At 39.3% G+C, this 22,960-nt stretch overlaps 1 protein-coding gene across 1 annotated transcript; it reads right to left on the reverse strand.

Annotated features, from left to right (window-relative positions):
* Positions 1–257: 257 nt before the first annotated feature.
* On the reverse strand, positions 258–22,320 carry irak3 (interleukin-1 receptor-associated kinase 3). Its single transcript, XM_084710888.1, has 13 exons — positions 21,973–22,320; positions 20,144–20,332; positions 8,721–8,788; positions 8,588–8,636; positions 8,281–8,432; positions 7,310–7,374; positions 7,115–7,229; positions 6,247–6,365; positions 5,139–5,337; positions 4,253–4,315; positions 3,801–3,968; positions 2,230–2,587; positions 258–602 (listed from the first exon to the last, which is right to left on the reverse strand). The coding sequence occupies exons 1-13, from the start codon at positions 22,073–22,075 to the stop codon at positions 490–492; spliced, it is 1,761 nt and encodes a 586-aa protein (XP_084567014.1). The 5' UTR covers positions 22,076–22,320; the 3' UTR covers positions 258–489.
* Between the last annotated feature and the right edge of the window lie 640 nt (positions 22,321–22,960).

The following is a 22,960-nucleotide window of genomic DNA, read 5'->3' on the forward strand; positions in this document are numbered from 1 at the left end:
TTACCTTATCAACTCTGATATGTTGGTGTGGAGTTGACTGATGAGGTGTGGATGTAGGGGACAGACAGGATCCATTTAGGTTGACAGACAGACAAAAGACTTTGTAATTGTAATTTTTTGGCCTTCTGAGTAATTGGCAATTTTAATTTATTTATATTGTGAATATTTATCTGCAGTTGTTATTTTTTTGTCAATTGTTCTGATAGTTCTGTAATCATGAAAAATTGTACTGAGAATGCAGTCGACTGCCCTGAGACCTGAGTGGAAAAACTTTCTTTTATTAAATCTTTATTGACAATAGAAATCACATATAAACAAACAAATAAAGACAAAAGAACATCAGAACCAGGGCACATCTTTCATGTAAAAATATTACAACAACATTAACTCATGATTTAGTTAAAATTTCAAATACAATTAATAAAGCTTTAAAATGGCATTTATCAAATTGATTATATAGAATTTTGTAAGACCTTTAAAGGCCTTCCTCTACTGCAGTCCTGTCTCAGAGAGAAGTTCCTCTGTGTGAAGCAGCCCTCTGTTATAAAGACTCAGTTTGTTCCTCAGTCTCTCCTTGGCTGCATTTTCTACCACACAGTCAACTGAAAGGCACAAAACACAGCAAATGATCAGGGGAGACCTAGTGCTCACTGAACACTGAACCAAACCCGGAGTCTGGGGTTGTGCATAGATCCATAAATAATGCAATATAAATAAACTCCTCTATATGAATAAACACTTACTATCATTATTCAAAAAAATACATTTTTTAAATAATTTTTTTGGACACTTGCCTCCTTTAACACACTCTCCCAGGCCACATTTTGGCACGCCTCTAAAATTTAATGCAATCCAATGCAACAGATTTGCCCAATTCTACATTTAGGAGGATTATAATGTCCAGTTTGTGTTGACATTGTCACAGAGACTTTAAAGGGATAATTCCCAAAAAAATGAAAATGCAGTCATTGTGTACTCATCCTCATGCTGACTGAAGGTTGGGTTTAGGTTTTTTACTCCACAAAACACTGCCGGATTTTCACAGGAAAACAGTGTTGCAGAATCTCCCAAACAATGGAAGTGAATCTATCTATCTATCTATCTATCTATCTATCTATCTATCTATCTATCTATCTATCTATCTATCTATCTGCACACACACACACACACATATGTATATATGTGAATGTATATATATATATATACATACTGCTCATCTGGTGTGATCCAAGTCTCCTACAGCTCCAGCATGCTGTTCACTTTCGCATGCACACCGTCACACCGCACATACCCAGTTCAGATGGTGTACACACATAATGTGAATGTAGCTCCAAGCTAAGGTTCTACAGTGAAGATCCAGGCTAAAAACATGGTGTAAATAATGTCTTTCAAGTCAACTTGAGAGGCATTTTATGTTGTTTATTTGGTTGTGTTTTATTTGAAAATTGGCCACCATTCACTTAAATTATAAAAAGCAGCTTGTGTGTACACCCCTGTCAACTAAAGCTACATGATGTTCAGACTTTGTCCTGTGTGCAGAAAAAAACTATTCTATTTTTCTATCTTCTTCTTGGAGTGGCTTGGAGGCTTCCTCTTTTGAATCAAAAATGTCAACTGGTCTAGGTAGTAATTACCATTTCACACATTTGAACTTTTTTTTAAATTAACTACAAATTTTATGGTAAATATGTGCTAATTAAATAATTAGTACTACTAGGTCTTACATGAAAACAACATATGCAAATTATCACATACTTAACCAACAAACATGCTTTGTAATTACCACCATCTATGAAAGTGGTACTTGCTAATTATCATATCATTAACAATGAAATTTGAGGCTATTTGGAGGTAATTTATGGGTAATTTCTCCAAAATTTCAAATATATTACTTGGTAATTACCACCTATTTGTCATGAAAATATGGGACCTACTGAAAATTTAAAAATTCAGAAATTTCTGCAAAGTTCAAGTTCTAAGTCATTATCAAACATGGTTGTTAAGTTCATTGGAACTATCCTACAGTGAGTGACTGAAAGCACAGACACAGGTCAGTCAAGATTAAAATCACAGCCAGGAAGGTATTTTGGGTGTTTCCTCAGACAAAATCAATGAAAGCACCTGGTAGAGTTTAATCCCCCATCTGAATACACAAATTACAAATTAGTCTTACAGGTTTTTCAAATTCTGCTTACGTAATGTAAAACTGAGTATCTTAGCAACACTTACTCTGAAGACTGTCTGGTTGGCTGGGGGAGAAGCCGTTAGCCCTGCAGTCCTCACAGACCAGTTGACCTGTTTCTGCTGGACAACTGCACTGCACAGGCCAGCTGCTGTACAGGTCCACTGCTGCTTCACCATGAGCACTGACAGTCTCACTCAAATACGTCACCTCTGACTGGCTGCATTCTCTCGGTCCTGTCTGTGTTGGAGAACAAAGGGGGTTGTGCTGCTCATCATGCTCCACAGGTATGGAGGATGAGGGGCTCTGCAAGCCATTAATAGCATCACCATCATCCAGACTGAGGGGCTCATCAGCAGGAGGGCAGTTAGGTGGAGGGAGCAGCTGGCTTAATGCCAGAAGTACCTGAAGACATTTAGGATTTATAGCATTTATCTCAACCACCACTTCAATCACTCAAACAGCAAAATATTAATACATGTCATCAAAACTTACACGCAACCAAAGACTCCCATTCTGTATATCATCAGTACTGTAACCAACGCAAAAGCATAGAGCTTAACCCAGGAAAACATTTCTTTGATTAATGCTTGTGACACTTCTGTAATGACCAAAATTCTACTCCACTGACATCTACATAAAAATAAAACAAAACAGAGAAAAGGGTCTTTGTCACCATCAGCAAAGGGTGGAAATAACTCATTACAAATATTAAAAATACTGTATACAGTATTTTGGGGTACTTCCACTTTTATGAGTAGATTTTCAAGTCTGTACTTTTACTTATACATGCATGAGTAAAAGTATGAGTGCATGAGTATGCATTATGAGATGTAATGTAAGAATGTAAGACAAACAAATGAAAAACAAAACAAAATGCCGCAGCAGCACACATTTCGAGTAAGGATGTTAATAATTAATCATTAATTGATTAATTGCTGTTTGACATCATTTTGTCTGACGGACCCATTTATTGAATATGGACAATTAAACTTGAGAATAAAGTGACAAAAAATGAATATGAGGAAACAATTTATATCTTATAAATGACTAATAATTAATCTCATGTTAGTGTTTTGTACTATTGGTTAAGGAAAACGTACAAAAATTCGCAACCCTAGTTTGGAGAGGTGAGGGTGACATAAACAGTTAAAGTAACTAATGCTCTGAGTAGGTTTTCTAACAAATACTTTGTACTTTTACTTAAGTATATTTCTAGCACCAGTAATTTTACATGTAACTGAGTAATATTTACCATTGTAACAGTACTTGTACTTAAGTACAGATTTTCAGTACTCTTTCCATCATTGCCATCAGCATCACCTGTCTATAATTAAACATCATCAAGCTACTGTACTATATGAATAAATGAACACCAACTGTCTGTAAACAAAACCGTTCACAGCCTCCACTGCGAAGAGGTCCAGACAACTGAAGAAAGATCAAGGTTGACATATTTGAACAGAAACAGCGTAATTTCTGCCCATGTTATCACATGCCTCAAATTCCACACTTAGATCAAGAATGACACCTAAGCCAGCTCTGTTTGCTGAATGACAACTGTGAGACATTGTTGTATACTGTTCCTAAAGATCAAGAGTGAACTTTTTGTGCTTACATTCTCCATGCTCGGTCTGCTGCGGTGGCGACTAGCAGTGCAGTCCAAGGCCAGACGCAGAAGTGTGAGGGCCACAGCAGTTGGCCACCGGCCAGCCGCCGCATCTAAAAACTGCAGACAAGAGTCCACACCCCCACTGTCCTCCACCTCAGTGACAAGCAAGTTTCTCTGCCAGAGCAGACAGACAGACAGAGAGGCACAGAGAAAGCATCTGGTCGGTAAATATGCCGCATCACTAGGTGCTACCACTTTGATTTACATTCTGTACATATTGAGAGCTGCTAGGGCGGTAACCATGCTAGAGCCTGATTGATATTATATAACAAAAGTTTACTGTTCAGTGCCCTCATTCCTGAGCAAGCAAACGTGCACTACTGTCAGTTTAAAGTAAATGAAAAAAAATGTATCAGTATGCATTTAACCCATGAAGTTCAGCTTCACTGTCAACTCACCAGCAGTGTTTGTTTCGGTCTATTCTCTATGACTTTACGTCCTGTGACTGTTTCCATTATAACCTGAGAAAACAAACTGGAATTAATGCCATGAAAAAACATCCATTACACTTCAGATGGAAATACTGTACCTTTTACTCAACAAAATTCATTTGACTGCTAATTAAGTCAAAAATTATTTTACTAAATGAGATTTTGATTTTGAGAGTTTGTGTTATTGTGTGACTTTGGTGATTTAAAAGGTTAGTTCACATTCACAGATGTCACACAATAACACAAACAAACACTGATAGAGACAGTGGCAGGTCAGCAACTCTCTTGTTCTGCAAAGTAAAATGACTGATTCAGTCTTTTGAGTCTGGTTTGTTTGGAGAAACCAATCCCTCGATTGTATAACTGCGGTTTCCTGTCAGAAAAGGGCTGTCTGACAGCAAAGAAAAAATATTCTAAATATAGTGTACACTTAAACTGATATTAATATTTTTTTAGGTAGATCTTTTTGACTGGCTAAAATATCTTTTGTTGCTGACCCTGCCCACAGCAGTACATTGCTTTGCTTCCGCTATGGTACCACTCTTTGCTTCTCTAAACTGGGGTAGTGCTGACTGGCATTTACTTAAGGTAATACAATTACTACTGTTAAGTACCTCATACAACCCCATTTCAAATAATCCAGATTGCCCTTTTAAAATAGTCTTGCTTTATTATAAAATGGCTTCATTCAACAGCATCAAACAATTAGTGAACTGAATACAACTAGATTTTCTGTTTAATCATCTTATCTTTGTGCATTTTCAAAATTTTCTTAATTTTCCTTCCTGATGCAGCATCCCAATTTACACACACACTAAGCTGAGCTAAATAAACTCATATGTGTGACATTCACCATTCCAAAACTGTAAACATCCAGACTGAAGGACAGCTTGCCGTCTCGGATGTACTCCTCAGGGAGGTATCCCAGGTTGCTGTGGGAACTCATATCCAGAGTGGTGGTACAGTGCTTATTGACGGAGTGAGGACGGAGATGAGCCAACCCAAAGTTAGACAGCTTGGGCTGCAGGGCGTTATCCAAGAGTATGTTAGCACTGTGCAGAGAAGCCATAAAGACAGTGTGTCAACTTCTGAACATGATAGACCCCATCTTACACCCGGTGTAAAGCCGTTGTGCCGCTGGTGCAAGTGATTTTGCTATCTTACACCAGCACAAGTGCCATTTTTGTCATGTCTGCAAGATAGCAAATGCACTTGCGCCGGGTGTGTGCGGCTGTAGGCAAAACGAAGGCATGACCCAGTGCGTTTGCTATGTTGTGCTCGGCGCATTGGAGCTCAGCTAAAACCTGGTCGAAGTGCAAAGTCTGTGGTCTTTCAGCACAAGATAGCACCCGGCGGGCTTGGCCGAAACACACACACATCTTCACAATCACAAAACACCTTCATTTATGGTCATTCTCTTACTCAAATGGGAGTGTGGGTAAGTTAAGTGTTATTTGAATACAATATAGCAATAAAGAGTAAATATTGAAGTTAAAAGCGCGCATGTGTGTCTCGCGCTTGGCTGAGGCGCACAACTCAGCAGTTAGTGGAAAAGTTATTACCAGATTGATATTTTTCACGAAGAACTAATTGAGCAATTGTGAATATAATGGACAGATTGATCAACAATCAATTATTTGCAGTCCTAATGTTGATGCATGTTATTGCAAACATATACACATTAAATACTTTATAAATGAGAAATAATCAATTTAGGCTGAGTTAACAGGACATATCATTGGTTTTATTTCCTCTCATCAGGAAAACGATAGAACATTTTTGACTACTGAATTATAAGAATATAATCAAGATACTAAAACATTTTTCCATAGTCTCTTATTTGTTTGGCAACCTAAATAAAAATTCCTGTGACCCACCTGTAGGTCCCAACCTAGCGTTTGGGAATGACTGTACTACAGTATGTGTGTTAGTGAAGTGGGTGTATGTTTGCTGGCTTGTACCTGGAGATGTTGCCACAGATCACTGGGCATGGCTGAGCTGCATGGAGGTAATGCAAAGCCTTTGCGAGTCCCTTGATGATAGTGAGACGCTCTTGCCAGGATAGAGGGGGTTGTACACCCTACACACAGAAAGAAATGAAAGAGCAGAAGAATTTAATGGACCGGTATGTAGGATTTAGTTTCACCTAGTGGTAGGCTTGCAGATCATCTCACCCTGAGGGGTTTTTCTCCACTGAAACGCAAAAGGGCTTTTAATTTGAAATGGATACAGGAAGTGTTGAGTTTGTATTAACAGCATAATACAGTAAATTTGACAGGGGAAATGTGAGTGGATCAAAACAAGGCACACAAGGGCTGAAAGATTTAGAAAAACTAATGCCATTTATTTGTTTTTACATCATTTTCCTTTCATTTATTTCATGGGTAAACATAGTAACTCTTTCCCCACCACTGACAAGATATCTCATCATTTAAGACACAACACTTTCCCACCAATGACAAGATCAATTGCCCTTTTCACTGTCAGGCGGTAGGGGATGTTGTGACAGATCTCAAAGAAGAAGTAAACCGCTGGAACTGAGAAGAAGAAGAAGAAGAAGAAGATGGTGTTACCTAGCATGAAAACACAGGTGTTCAGTGGCAGATCTGCGGGGCACCGCAACCCAGGCTCAGAGTGAGGCTGCTCGTGCTGCAGCCCCTGCCAGCTGTGCCGCAGCCAGGGCAGACTACTGCTGCTGTTGCTGATACTTAAAGTATAACCATTTTCTAACTCTGGCTTGGTAAACAAGTCTTAAACAAAAACATACCTCCTCGTTGACAGACAGCAGGATAAACAACTGCAGCATATTTTAATTAATTAGAAATGTACCTGATGGTGTAGTCTGTCGAAGAGCAGTCCATTGGGGAGATAAGGATAGACCAGACAGTAGCGGTCCACATCAGAGAAACAGCACAACAAGTCTAAGATATTTGGATGTTGGTACCTGTAACACATCCCCACACTAAAGATTAAACACTATCACATAAAAAGAAAGATGTTTTGAGAGTGAAGTCTGACACCTACAAATGATGAATTTCCATTTCTTTTCTGAAGATATCCCACACCGTCTTCCAGGACACCATATTTATCTGGAGAAAGATGGATCAGGAATACAGTTCAATTAGAAGCAAGATCACAACATTAAAGGGATAGTTCACCCCAAAACAAGAAGTCTATCTACTCACCCTCATGCCGATTGAAGGTCAGGTTTAGTTTTTTTGGTCCACAAAATACTGATGGAGTTTCACAGTAAAATAGTGTATACTTATACAGGCTAAAAACATGGTATAAAGACATGGTGTATCTTTCAAGTCACTTTGGCATGTCGGGACTTCAGGAGACTTTGGATTATGCCAGACTTGCACTATAGAGGCATTTCATTTTTTTTTTCCCCATTTTTTTTTTTTTTTTCACATTTGGTCACCATTCGCTTCAATTGTTTGGGAGATTCTGCAACGTTGTTTTCCTGTAAAACTCCAGAAGTGTGTTGCGGACAAACAAAATAAACCTGACCCTCAACTGGCATGACGGTGAGTAGATAATGACTGAATTTTCATTTTTGGGTGAACTATCTCTTTAATTACAGGCCCAGTGTAGATCAGTATACTGAAATATAAACTGTTCAATATGAATACACAAAAACAATTAGTCAACACAGAACATAAGTTTAAGAAAATGTTTTTACAAAAATTTAACATTTAATTACAAGCTGAAGCAAATTACACATTTCTGCCTGAGGAAAAGTTGGTCAACCACATCTCATCCTCTTCATCAGCAACTGCCATGTGCTCAAGGAGCTTTAATGCAAATGTTAATCTGATAAAGATACGGTTCAAAGACTAGTAAAAGGACCTTGTGTTAAGATTATTTTGTGAAACTGTTGTTCCCAAGAACGTCTGTCTGATATCAGTCTTCTTCAGAGGCTTTAACAGCAAACAAGCATATTTCGCAAAATGTCAGACTATTCCTTTTAGAGTGCTAGAATCAACAATCACCTGTTTAAAAAGCTTCACTGCAAATGTTTTATTTCCCAATTGTGCTCGGTAGACATCAGAAAATTGTCCCTCCGTGATTCTCATTTCATGGTGGAACTCTCTAGTTCCATCTATGATGTCTTGAAAAGTGATGACGGGAGGCTGGTTTTCTCCTGTTGACACAGGAGAATGGGGAGTTACACGGGAATTTACAATTCAACACCAATCTGAATCATCAGTGGAAAACAAAGTTCCATCAAAATTACATTTTACTGATGTATGACATGAATGATTTAAATGAATATGTTGGAATGTTCACTTTACTTACTGGGACAAAATACAGGACTTAAAGAACTCGCCTCTGGTTGGAAGGATTCCTTATCAGAGAAAAACAAGTGGGATGGTTATTTCTTTCTTTTTACTGCATACTTCTGACACTGGAGTCAGAGAAAACAGTCTACCTTCACTTCAGCTGCTGACATCTGCCCTGTGGACTCTGCATGCTGATTGTTGGGAGGCACAGGTGACTCTGAAAGAAAAAGAGTGCCCTTCAAGTTAAAGTTCTATCTCTAGTGGTAACTGGATAGCATGGTTTGCTGACATCAGGCATAAACCACAAAGAGGAACCAAGAAAGAGCTTTGAATATCCTCTTTGTAATAAAAGTTCCCTCCAACACTCATTTAGTTCCACAGGAATTTGCAACCATTAATAATAATTGAAGCACATGAAACCAGTGTTCACCATTTGATGCTATAATTCAAACGGAGGCCTCATTCAATTTTACACCCAAATTTCAATCGGTAAAAAACTCCTTGAGTCTACTTAACATGAACACCCTAGTCTCGCATAATCAGACAGAAAGGTCAGGCTCCAAGCATACACTTGGGTGGTTGTTGTATTGTTTGTTGTGAATGTTTCATTTGAAAGAACCTTCAAAGTGAACAAACTGAACTGAATAATTTTCTGAAACAAGGCCTTTTCAGCTGGCACGTGCAGAGGGGGGGGGGGGGGGGGGGGGGGGGGGGGTGCTGGAGTGTTTGTTTGTTTGTTTTATGTAAGTGTGTGTGTGTGTGTGTGTGTGTGTGTGTGTGTGAAAGTCTGTCTGTGTGGCCCAAAATAATAAATAAAACAAAATAATAATAATTCAGATCTACCCTCAGTTGGTCACATGATCCACATAGACATGCCCTCACTGCCCTCACTGCCCTGACGTGCCCCGATGTGCCCTGTAGCTAAGCGCTGCTAAGCAACTGATCGCAGTTGATCCTTGAACCGTACAGATCGCCCTCTACGGTTCGGCACGCATGTGATCTGCGGACTACATGTGAGCATCATAGTTTTACTGTCACTGTTACTTTTGTATAAGTTCAGAGTTGCAGACAGGACAGATGCTGCTATGTGCAGCGCATCTCTGTGAAGAGTGACTGATTTAAAAGCCGTCACATCACCTTGAGTGAAATCCAGACCATAACTTTTTTTCACTGATGGAACTATGCTATCACCAAAGAAACAGATCATAAAACTGTGATGTTCATTGAAACTTTGGTGATATCAGCTGTCTTAACTTCTACACAGCTCCTCTCTGCTCACCGAAGCAGCTCTGTCTCACCCCGTCTGTGATTCAGTGTGTCTGCTGATTGATCATGACTTCTAACCAATCAGATGTGCTGTGCTGTAGGTGGGACATTGAGCCAAACTACAGAGCGTAGTTGTGTATTATACTGTGCAGTGTATAATGATCTAATATTTGTATAGTATATACATAGTACAGCACTGTGAACAAAAAAACTGAGAATTTGACTCGTTTGGGTTAAGCAGATTATTGTATTATTTGCAGTGTATGCTGGATGTTGCTTGCACTTGCACTGCTGTAAAACACTGTTACACATTCACTGTTCCAACAATCACCAACTCTGGTTTGGTTGAAATACTCCCTTAAGTCATGGAGTGAAGGGGTGCGCAGCGTGCAGGACAGGTGATGTCAGACAGCTGTTGCAGTAGTCTGGGGAGGGAAGCTGTGCAGGTCCACTGATTTTATAACTGAATTATAGTCTGATGCACACTTTACTTTCTCCGACTGTGTGAAAATGTCATCTTTGAAGAAAGGCATTAAAACAAAGACAAAGGGCCTCATGCAAGAAATTTTCAAATTTTCAAATTCCTGTTTTAAATTTCTCTTACTTTTTTTCACGTGAAGGGCTCATACGAACACGCCAGGTCAGATTCAACGGTCATAACTTCAGAAAACCAGTAAATGGTTCACCTGTGCGTATCTGAGTGCACATGCATGAGCATGACTTGTAAATTAGCATAGCTAAGACCCCAATAATATGACATAAGGCTACACTTCCTGTTCCATATGTCAGGAAGAGTAAAAAGAAGAACTGGCTGCAGATCTCCGATTCTTAAAATTGGCACATTAAAAAAAATAGCACATGAATTCAAAAAATATACACAAAGTTTATTCATCAAATATTTTAACAGTCAATTGAACTGAATATTTGAAATTAAGAATGTGAAGTTATGCTGTAATGTTTGTGAAAGAAAGAGTGAGAAAGTGAGAGTGATGTTTATACAAGGGGGGTTGCTGCTTTGGGCCACAACCAGACCCAAGGGAGGACGCTGGCCCATTGCACGTCTTCCTCCTACCCTGAGCCAGCCAACTGAGCAAGTCCACACCCCCAACCCCCACCACCACTGTCTGTCAGACCGTATCTAACAACATAAGTGAAGAAAAAGTTAAATAGAAAATGAATAAATAAATACATAAATGAGTAAATAAATAAATAAGACAATTGCTACCACTACCATCATCATCATCACCAAATATAACAGCAATAATAATAATATTAGTAATAATAAAAATAATAGTGACAGTAATAGCAATAGTAATTGAATGGAGCAAAACTGTAAGTAAAGCAAATGATAGTAGCAGTGATTATAATTTGTCACAGTGTTATATCCATATATGCATACATATAAAAAGCAATGTCAAAAATCTTAATAATGGTAGTAATAACTGTAGGATAATTGCATGGAGACAATAGCTAAGAAGTAAAGAAGAGAAAGAAAAAGGCAGGGTGGTGGATTGTATGGGTTCCGGTGTAATGATATGAAATGGGATGTTAGAAATGGGATCTATGTTTCTTGTGGATGGTGGGCAGGCAAAAAAAGATGTGTGTGTATGGATGTTAAGTGTTTATCGTTCACTGATGGCAGGCAAAGAGGGGTAGTGAGAGAAATCGGTGTAGGAGTTACAAGGTTAGGGTGTGAATGAAAGGGTTCTAGATGACATCAGAATCTGTTGTTTGTTTATTGATTGAGGCGGATAGTTTTTCCATTGATATGTAGTCAATTTGTAGATTTTTCCAGTGTGTAATGTTGATTTGATTTCTTGATTTCCAGTTCAAGAGGATAGTTTTCTTGGCAATTGTTAGGGCTACTTAAAGTATTCTATTTGATGTGTTGTTTAGGTTGGTGTTGGATATGTCTCCTAGTAACCAGACTGAGGGAGATAGAGGGATGTGGCAGCCCAAGATGTGAGAGAGGTTGTCAGTGATCTCCCGCCAGAATTTTTTGATTGGTGTGCAGTCCCATATAGCATGCATGTAGGTGTTCCGAGTGCAGTGTTGACAAATTTCTGACGTAGTGAAACCCATTTTATGCCTTTTTTCCCCTGTGTAGTGTACCCTGTGAATAATCTTGCATTGTATGAGTTGGATGTTTGTGCTAGTTGATACTGAGAAAACGTTTTTGCAGATTTGGGTCCAGAAGTCGGCATCAGGGGAGAATCTGTAGATCTTTTTCCCAGTTTTTGGGCAGAATGGATATTGTTGAGTCAGTTGTGGATATTATTTTGTAAATACGGGATAGTAGTTTTTTTCCTTTGGTGATATTGATGAGTGTTGATGTTAATGGATGAAGATCTAGATTGGCTGATTTCATATCAATTTTAGTCTGGATGGAGGACTTAATCTGGAGGTATTGTAGATACTGACCCTCCCCGATGCCATACCTCTGGACCAGATAAGGAAATGAGACTAGAATGTTACTCTGAAAAATATGTTTGAGGTGTGTAATGCCTTTACTAATCCATGATAGTGAGTTAAGAGGTTTCCTGTTCTTTAAATGTCGGGATTGTTCCTGATGGGGGAGTATTTGGTGGGTGTGATTGTGGTGTTAGTTATTTGGTGGAATTTCCACCAGGCTGTCAGAGTTGTGGCTATGGCAGGGTTTTTGAAGCAATGGTGATGTACGATGGAGCGGCTTATGAATGGTAGGTCTGAAATATGAAACTCTTTGCATGATGTTTGTTCTATGTCAATCCAGGGGCTGTCAGATTGATTGGGATTGATCCATCTGTGAATATACTGGAGTTGGTGGGCAATGAAGTAATTGAGAAAATTTGGAGCTTCCAGACCTCCTTGGATTTTTGATTTTTGTAGAGTGGCTAATTTGATTCTAGATGTTTTATTTTTCCAGTAGAATTTTGACATTACAGAGTCTAGGGATTTGAACCAGGATGATGGTGGTTTTATGGGGATCATTGAGAAAAGGTAGTTGATCATGGGAAGTGTTGTCATTTTGATTGTTGCTAATCTACCCATAAGTAATATTGGAAGATTCATCCAGCGCTGGAGGTTGTGTTCTATGGTTTTGAGTAATGGGTTGAAATTGAGATTGATTAACTCTGACAGCCTGGGGGAAATATTGACACCTAAGTATGTGATGTTACCAGTGCGCAGAGAAGGAAGTGGTGATTGGGCTGCCACATCCCAGCTGTTGGAGCTGAGTGGAAGAATGGTGGATTTTGACCAATTAATCGTGTAATCAGTCAAAACCAGTCTGGTCTGCGTGGATGATAGATGAAATGACTCTTTCTATTCGTGATGCTAAGGCTTTGCTGATTATTTTCATGTCGGTGTTGATGAGAGATAGAGGGCGATAGCTTGACGGGGATGTGGGATCTTTATTGGGTTTTAGTAAGAGACATATGGAAGCTGTGTTCATGTCAATGGGAATAAGTCTATTGAATGTCGGGGCTAGAATGTTCCAGAAGTGTTTATAGAACTCAGCAGGGAAACGAGCAGGTCCTGGTGATTTATTGTTAGGCATGGGTTTGAGTGCAATGTGGAATTCTGTGATTGTGAATGGTTTCTTGAGGTCATTTACTTGGTCTGCAGTGAGTTGCAGTAATTCAATGCTGCTTAAGAAGGTGTCAATGTTGTTTTGGCTTGGTTTATGAGTTGATGTATATAGGTTAGTATAAAAATCCAGGAAGGTTTTATTTATTTCCTCAGGTGTCTGTAAGAGCTTCCCTGCTGAGTTCCTAACCATAGGAATCATTGTTTTTTCCTTGTTTCTCTTGATTTGGTAGGCCAGATATTTTCCAGATTTATTACTGTATTCAAAATGTTTGTGTCTCAGTCTGTGTAGCAGGAGTTTTTTTGTTTGCATATTCATTCAGTTGTAGTCTGTATCTCTGTAATTCATTATGGGTCTGTTCAGTAGGATTGTTTGCATTAATATGTTCTAATTCTTTTATCTTTTGTTCCAAACACCTTTCCTGTTCACTGTCTTTCTTTTTTTTGTGTGTGGACTATGATATGATTTTTTCTCTTAGTACTGCTTTCCCCGCTTTCCATAGCAATGACGGTTCTATTTCTGGTGAATCATTTATTTCGAGGAAGGATGCCCACTCTTTTTTAATTAACTTATCAAAGTCTGGGTCATCAAGTAAAGATATGTTAAAGCGCCACCTGTCAGACGGTTTGTGACAATAGTTAGTATTCCAGTTGAGGGAGACAGGAGCATGGTTACTAATAGAAATAGGGTGAGATTTGGGAGATAACTGAGTTACTGGCTAGAAACAAGTCAATGCAGAAGTAGGAATGGTGAACAGATGAGAAGAAAGAAAATTCTTTGGCGGACAGATGTTTCAATCGCCAACCATCTCCAAGACCAAAATCACTCATAAACTGTTTAATTGTTTCTGTGATATGTGAGATACACATGCTGTTTGAGTTCTTGGACCTATCTAATGAGGGGTTCATGACTGTATTAAAATCACCCCCAATTATTATTGGGCAATCTGACAAATTGGAGAGTAAAAAAGTATGAAAGAAGGATGGATCGTCATTATTTGGGCCATAGATACATGCAGTAGTGATTGGATTGTTGTTCCTTCAGGATCTGTTATGGTGTTATTATGAGTGAATGGGATATTTCTATGTATTAAAATGTCCACCCCTCTTTGCCTGGAGTTAAAATGAGCAGGGAGTGTGTGTGTGTGTGTGTGTGTGAGTGTGTGTGTGTGTGTGTGTGTGTGTGTGTGTGTGTGTGTGTGTGTGTGAGAGAGAGAGAGAGATGGGCAGAACTCTGTACCGAGGGAAAGGTTAAAAAGACAAAATGAAGAGAGAACAGTGAACAGAGAAGACATAAAAGAAAAAAAGAAAAGAAAAGCGAGACAAACTCTAGACCAGGGGTGTCAAACCGATTGGTTCAGGGGTCACATACAGCCCAGTTTGATCTCAAGTGGGTCGAACCAGTAAAATTAAAGCTTAATCTATCGATTATTCTGGTGATTAATCGAGTAATCAGATAAGAAATATTGCATGTTCTGCATTTTTTTTATTGCATTACTTTTGTTTTATTTAAGAACAATGGTAATATACAAAAGAGAAGATAAGACAGGTCTATTAAATGAACAACTATAAATTGCTAAAACAAAAATACTCAGTAAAGTAACTTTACTTTTACTGTAGATTTACTTTTACTGTTTTTACTTTACTTTCTACTTTTTTCAAGTACAAAGGTAAAAGTAGAGGTAGTAATGTTTGCAGAAACCATAAACAGAAGATGGAACTAACTCTTTTAACTGAAACAGTCACCAGAATGTTTTGTTCACATGTTAAAATCACAACATTTTTCTTCTGGAGCAGGACGCTCCCAGACCCCCAGAGGACAGGGGACTGGTTTACCAACATGCCACCTTTTTCTCCTCTTATGAGTTTGCAGGTCTGTATTTAGTCATCAAAAAATAACAATAAGAATACCATTAAAGTACAACAACAGCAATAACAATGTTGATTTTTCAAAAATGGAAAAAATAACATACAAGATTTTTAAATTGTAATTAGGTATTTTTACATCGTGGTATTAGTGCTTTTACTTAAATAAAGAATGTGAATATTTTTTCCATCACAGCAGGTCAGTGATCAGTGTTTCAGTGACTCTCTGTGGATCAGTGAATAGTGTTTTATTTATGGCGGCCGCCACATTAAAAACATCAACACCACGACATGATTTTCTATTTTTGGAGCTGCGCTCCTTTTCGGTCGTGTCTAGAAGGTAACTCTTTATTTGCACAATTCTCGCAAGATTTGTGTTCGTTATTTCTACTAAAATAATCAAACTCGCACAATCTTTTGCGGGTCTAGGGTTCCCTTCTAGACACGACCCTCTCTGTCTGTCAAACTACAGACAGCAGACTGTCTGTAAACAGCACGATGTTAAACTCTGCAGTGTTTCACACAAAGACTTTATTTGTGTGGACACCCAGGTTTGGTTTGTGACCAATTTTGGCTTTTAATTTTTTTAATCAGTCCGAGAGGACGACAGCATCCGTGATTGGTTAGTGATCAATCTGCCCTCCTCTCCTCCCTCACCTGTTCACTCTGCTGTGAGAAGCTCTGAAAGTTTCTCACAGAGAAACAGAGACTCTCCTGTTTTACGTATAGGCCTCCTTATACAGTTGTTTAATTTTATAAGTGCATCTGGTTGGTGTCGATGTCATTAACCATCACGTTAGTTTCTGTTGTAATAAACTCCGTCATTAACAACAGTCTCCTCCACACGCAGCTTCTCTGCTGCTGTGAAAACTGAATCGCGGATGCATTATTATATAGGGAGAAACCCAGAATGCGAGTTAGGTTTTGTCTTTTTGTCTTCATAAAACATCCTGCTGATGAAGAAAGTCAACAGATCAGATACAGACAGGGTCAGAGAATCACACTGACCTCCTCTGTGTGTCTGTACTGTATGTGTGTGTATGGAGGAGCTGCACTGATGCAGAGAGGAGAGATGCTGCAGCCGTGTGATAATAAATTACATCAAAATTTAAATGTCGGCCCTCATCAATACTCTGGTCTTTAATAACCACCACATGCCAAACACAGTGTGCTGTACAGCTGTTCGGATTTAAACGGATTTTAGTCATCGAATTACTCAAATTACTCTAGGAATGCTTTCAACCCTAAAATTAATGTCTTCTCTGTAATTTTCACACTTTGCAAAGTCATCCCGCGGGCCGGACTGGACCCTCTGGCAGGCCGGTTTTGGCCCGCGGGTCATACGTTTGACACCCCTGCTCTAGACATTTCAGTGCTTAGTGAGACTGAGGTGCATTTACATGGCTTCAAGTCAGCATTGCTATATGGCTACATGGGGGGGGGGGTGCGGGGGGGGTAGAGTTTCCCATCAATATATAATTTGTCGACCGAAATTATTGTTTTTTTGCTTTCTTGGCATGTTTTGTTTTTGGATGGGAAATAGTTTTTTACATCTGTCCAGGATTTCTCGGGGAAACTGATCGTTGAGGCCAAAGTCCGTACCTTTCAAATGTCTGCCGTAACATTGGCCCAGCTGTTTTGGGTTGTTGGCGTTTGTTTGTGAGGTTTTTTTGGTCCAACGCAGTGAACTGGGTGGAATGAAATGTCCTTAACAATGTCTGGTGAAATTTTGAGGTGGGCAGTCATAAAATCCTTAATCAGCTGTTGTGGGTTGTCATCATGTGATTGTTCTGGGATGCCGGAGAAAACGAGGTTGTCTCGCATGCTGTGCGACTGTAGTTTGAGAATGGTTTCTTTCATATCCTTGTTTTCTTTGGTAACGGAGGTGAGCTGGTTTGTGAGTGTGGTGACAGAGCGTTGGAGAGATTTGTTTTCTTTTGTGAGTGTGGTTATTTACGCTTGGCTGAATTCCAGGCTTTCGCGGAGCTGCTGGAATTCTTTGTGGCGCACCAGTGCGATACATGTGTCAAGTCCGGAAAGCTTATTGTTGATTGAAATCAAAATATCACTGACCTCTGTACAGTCGAAGCATGATTTGTCTGGAGAGTTGTGGAAAGAGGTCAGAGTGCCGGCATCTCTGATTGCTTGGTGTGGAGGTGCAGTTGTCCTTGTCCTGGTCTATTTTTGCATCTACCATTGTGCAGAATCGGTTGAAGCAATCATCTATGTAATCCTTAAGGTCTTCCAGGTCGGCCTGTTTTATGAATCCAGATGATGGTGAGTAAAAGAGAAGGTTTTTTATGAGCAAAAGAGAAAAGTATTCGCTGTGTGTTTTTAATGTAGCAGCTGGGGGCTGCCATCTTGGATCACGCAGTTGTCTCGCCGAATCTCGCGGTCACAGGGCCATCCCTCTCCCTCACAATAACTTTCGTGTTGCTTTTGACCACTGTAGTTGCCCCGATGCTCCGATGTTCAGTCAGGCAAATGGAGCCTTCGTATTTGTCAACGGGTCAACGTGAGGTAGGGCATAGAGAGGCGAATGCACAGCACATGTCAGCATCCTGTCTGCCTGATATACAAACTGCTTAGCTAATGTTTGCATTCGGTTTAGCTTAGCTCACAAACTGTGATTCACAAATCCCGTAGCCCAGTCTGACGGCTGACATTTCGCCATGCATTGCGTAAACTACTGAGATCGTGGTGTGTTTTTATGTAGTGTTATAGAACACAGACTTATTAATAGACTTGCAAGATCGTTCATGGGTCTGGGGTTCCTTTCAAAACTCAACCATCTGTCTCTCCCTCCTCTGTTTATCTCGTTTCATTTCCATTCATGAATAAAAATAACGGTGAATTGTAATGAATTGTCTTAATGATGGAAGTGGGACAGAGGGAAGATGCAATTTAAAATATTGTGTGAAACATTTAGCCTTTTAAAATATATAGTGAACAAACTTTGTATATACATACATATATATATATATATATATATATATATATATATATATATATATATATATATATATCTGCCTATCAAAAAGTTAAGCTTAAAATATGTTTATATTTAAGAGAACGTAATTAATATTTACCTCTTTAATGACACATTTTTTCACCCACCCACACGACATTAATCTGATATGTCAATTTTTATGAAACGCCCCGACCAATCTGTGGTTTACCCGTGTGCCTGTGGATAAACTGCAGCCTGCACATCTCTAGTCTGCACCTATTCCTTAACAGTAATGGCTGGTACACCCTCAGTTGGTGGAGCATGTGTCCCATGTGTGTAAGCTGTGAGATCGCGAGGGACCTCTGCAAGAGAGCACCTCCGCAGTTGACAGGAAATCATGTGACCTCAGTGATGGAAGTTGGTCTTCTTGGTGTGGTTTTCCGTGGTAGTTGCCCCGATGCTCCGATGTTCAGCCAGGCGAAAGGGGCCTTCAAAGTTGTCCCAGGCTCCCTGATCTTATCTCATTGCATTAACTAGTGAGATCATGGTGTGTTTTAATGTCGTGTTATAGATTTTGGGGAACTCTTTTCCTCAATCATGTCTGGAGGGGAACACAGTCTGATAATACACTTGCAGGATCATTCATGGGTCTGGGGTTCCCATCAAGACTTGCCCATCTGTCTCTCCCTCCTCTGTTGAACTTGTTTCATTTCCGTTCATGAATAAAAATAACAGTGAATTGTAGTGATGTATCTTAATGATGGGAGTGGGATGGGTGGCAGTGCAGTGTTATTCTTTAATAAATAATTTTGATGTAAACATTACAGCATTTTAAAGAATTGATGAGTTTTTAAAGACTTACTGAATTAACTTCATATTGACCAATTTAAAATAAATAAAATTCCGTACTAATTACTTCTTAATTTAAAATATTATGCAAAGCCTTTATAGCAGACAATTGCACAAGTCCCTCCAATCCGAGTCCCAAGCAAGTATCAAGTAATTCGGTCCAAGTCTCAAGCAAGTCCCAAGTTTTTTTGTCATGGGCAAGTCAAGTCAAGTCAAGTCACAAGGTTATGTCGAGTCAAGTCACAAGGTTGTCGAGTCAAGTCAAGTCAAGTCGCAGATTATGTCAAGTGTCTCACTATTGTTTCTCATCCAAAAAAGAGCATGCAGTCTAGTCTGCATGGATTAAAGCATAAACTGTTAATTTTATCTATTCTTACATTACATGTTTGATCATTTAGACCAAGGTAGATGGGGAAAGGCTACATTCCTGGGCCCAGGTTGGAGGGTGCAGGGGGTGCCAGGACCATAGATAAAGAAACTATATACTTGTATTTCTATATCTATGGGTGGGACCTCATTAAATTATGGAGTAATTATTTAAAATATTTCAAAACAGGCCTATTTGTGGAAAAAAATCTAATATTTGAGTTATCATAAGAGCAGCAGTCAGGTGAAAGAGTGATGCGGGAGGGGCTCGTTTGTCGTGTCTCAAGTCGAGGGGAGTCATCAATCTTGTCTCAAGTCGAGGGGAGTCATCAATCTTGTCTCAAGTCAAGGGAAGTCATCTTGTCGAGTCGAGTCTCGAGTCTCTGACCCTTCAAGTCTGAGTCGAGTTGCAAGTCGTCAAATTTGCGACTCGAGTCGACTTGAGTCCGAGTCCCTATGACTCGAGTCCAGTTGTCTGCTTTATAGTCAACTGACTTTGGAAATATATAATGAATAAAGTTTGCAAATATTTTTTGAATCTGTGTGATAACTTTTTAAAGTGCAAATTTTAAGAATGAAATAGTGATTATGCAGAATATGGCCTTCACATGGGAAAAATAACATAAATATTTTAGCTGTGCTATGCAGATTGACAGGTACCTGGTGTTATAATTGCACTCACCAGAGTTTGCACTATTTGTAACTGACCTTGTGCTTGTCCCTGGAAGAGCTGCAGGGCTCTGTCGTGGCCCATGTCCTGCAGGACCTTCAGCAGGTCTTGCACTGTTGGATTCTGCTGGGCCCAGGACCACAGCAGCTCCCTTGTGGGACTCCGACCTGCTGCATCCATGCGCTCCAAACTGCGCACCTCTAACATGCTGGGAACAACTCGGACAGCTGGAGGCAGAGAGAGAGATGATGGACATACAAAGATGCCAAATCGAGCTTACAGAGAAAAGTAAGTACGTCAACAAAAATAAGAACATGTGGTCGTGCATTACTTTCCTTTACGCACATATTACAGTAACATAATGAACAGATGAACTACATGGAGGATGTGAAGTTACTTCTACGGTCTTACTAACCACCACATAAAGTAATAATTTTCTCATAACATTGAACATAGAAAAGCAACCAACTGTGAGAATTTGTTAAGCTCAAAGGGACAGTTAACCCAATGAAAATTCAGTCATTATCTAGTCACCCTCAAGCTGATTGAAGGTCAGGCTTAGTTTTTTAGTCCACAAAACACTGCTGGAGTTTCACAGGAAAACAGAATCTCCCAAACAATGGAAGTGCATGGGGACCAGTTTTGAAATGTAAAAAACAACCAAAAAAACAAAAAAAAATGCCTCCATACTTCTCATCTGGGGAAATCCAAGTAGTGCTGTAATCGTGCCTGAAGAGCTGAGCCCATTGAGGCCCTAGGCCGACAACATTCTGTCCAAAACCGACCCGAACCCATCCCTCATTAGCATATTTCAGCCTTAACCCGATAACAGCCATTTTCTTCCATTTTTCTTAACAAGCTTCCCTCTGTACCAAACTCTAGTTTTCAGTTTTCATTCAGACAATACACTGGGGAGAATTGGAATTGGTAAAAAATAAATTGGGGAGAAAAATGAAAATCAATAAATAAATATACAAATAAATGAATGAATGAATATAGTACAGCCCGAACCTGACGTGAGTCCATGAAATATGAGAAATAAGGCCCGACCTGACCCAAACTCCTGACCCAAAGGTCCTGTTCAGTGCAGGCACAGATCTCAAGCTCTAAATCCAAGTCTCCTAAAGCCCCAACATGTCGTTCGCACACCACACACACAAAGTTAAAACAATGTGCATGCACACATGAATGTGGCACCTAGGTAAGAATCTACGGTGAAGATTCAGGGCTTTAGGAGACTTGGATTACACCAGACGAGCAGTATGGAGGCATTTTATTTTATTTTTTCTGTTGTTTTTTGAAAACTGGTCACCATCCACTGTTTGAGAGATTCTGCAGCACTGTTTTCCTGTGAAACTCCAGCAGTGTTTTCTGGACTATAAAACTAAACCTGACCCTCTATCGACATGAGGGTGATGACTGACTTTTCATTTTTGGGTGAACTATCTCTTTGAACAGGCAAATGTAATGTTAGTTTAATTAATTAATCCAAACAAAAGTATTAATATATTTGTTTCAATAAATCAACTGCAAGTCATATTCAGAGATGGTTGTTTTGGTACCTTTATGCCCGTGACACTGAGCTACAGAGAGTCAGAGATATAGAAGGTAAACTTGATATGAAGAGAAGATGAAAACCAGCTTGATCTAATAAAATATTTTGCATATCTTATCTACTTAAAATTTCCATGGGATTCATGGGTGTCAGAGACAGTGTTTATTAACAGACAGACCCGTTACCACCAGCCACGAATCAACTGTTTGAAAGTCGGATCTCCTTCCCTCAGTCCACAACGATATGTTTAATGTGGCTGTGGTCTCGGACCAGCATCTCCATCAAACTCAGTCTAAACAGAAAAATCCTCACCCAGTCCGCGCCATCCGAGTCTGTCGTCTCCAATGTCCATGATCTGACACAATCTTTCGACGACAGCCGGAGGGACATCGTAGAGGAAAGTGGAGGAGTCCATGAGAAGAGCGGCTCTGACAGCAGGACACTGAGAGACAGACACAGAGTGCGCTTACTCAAACACGGAAACTCCCTCCCGCTTACGACACATATCGACACTGGAAGCCATAGTTCAGTGAGTCACATCCACACCATGACATAAAACATGAAAAACCCGAAGTGAGAAATATTCAAATACCGCATTCAGCACTGAAGCGTGCGGTTGTTTACTGACAGCGGGTTTTCATGCTGAGAAAAACAGACACACACCACCGACAGAGCTGATCAGTATCACATGGCGCAGAACGCTTCCCCCTTACATTAAAGGAAAAGACGTATTTTTACCTTCCATTTATAATGCTCATGTCTTTCGGTGTTGGACAGCAATAAATTACTCAGTAATATTTCTCAGTAATATAGTACTCATTACTATAGAACCGAGTTGTAACAATGTTGGACAGTAACATAGTTCAAGTTCAAAGATAAGTTGTTTATGGTCATTTCCATATACAGAGTATAAGGGAACGAAATTGCGTTTCTCACAGCCTTAGATGCTAACAAGACATATAGACATAGAAATACATTAAAATATAAAAATAATATAAAAAGCATACATATAAAATATGAGGCATATGGCATTTTAAAGTACAGTGCGTACATCATTTTGTGCTGTAAATAGTAACCAGTGTCGCAGAATGGATCAGTAGTTGAATATGAATATTGAATATAAATAGAAACATAAACAACAGAATACTGGTGACTAATGAATGGTTTAAAAATAGATGCAAATGTTTGTGTATATGAATTGTTAAAAACTACAAATATCTATAAATATTGTATCACAAGTCACCTCTTTTTTTATTGTATATAGTATAGGAGTATAAATATGGGGCACAGCCGTGATGAT

The sequence above is a fragment of the Lutjanus erythropterus genome, chromosome 22 (assembly GCF_056507025.1).
Source record: "Lutjanus erythropterus isolate fLutEry1 chromosome 22, fLutEry1.hap2, whole genome shotgun sequence".
NCBI classification, from domain to species: domain Eukaryota; kingdom Metazoa; phylum Chordata; class Actinopteri; order Lutjaniformes; family Lutjanidae; genus Lutjanus; species Lutjanus erythropterus.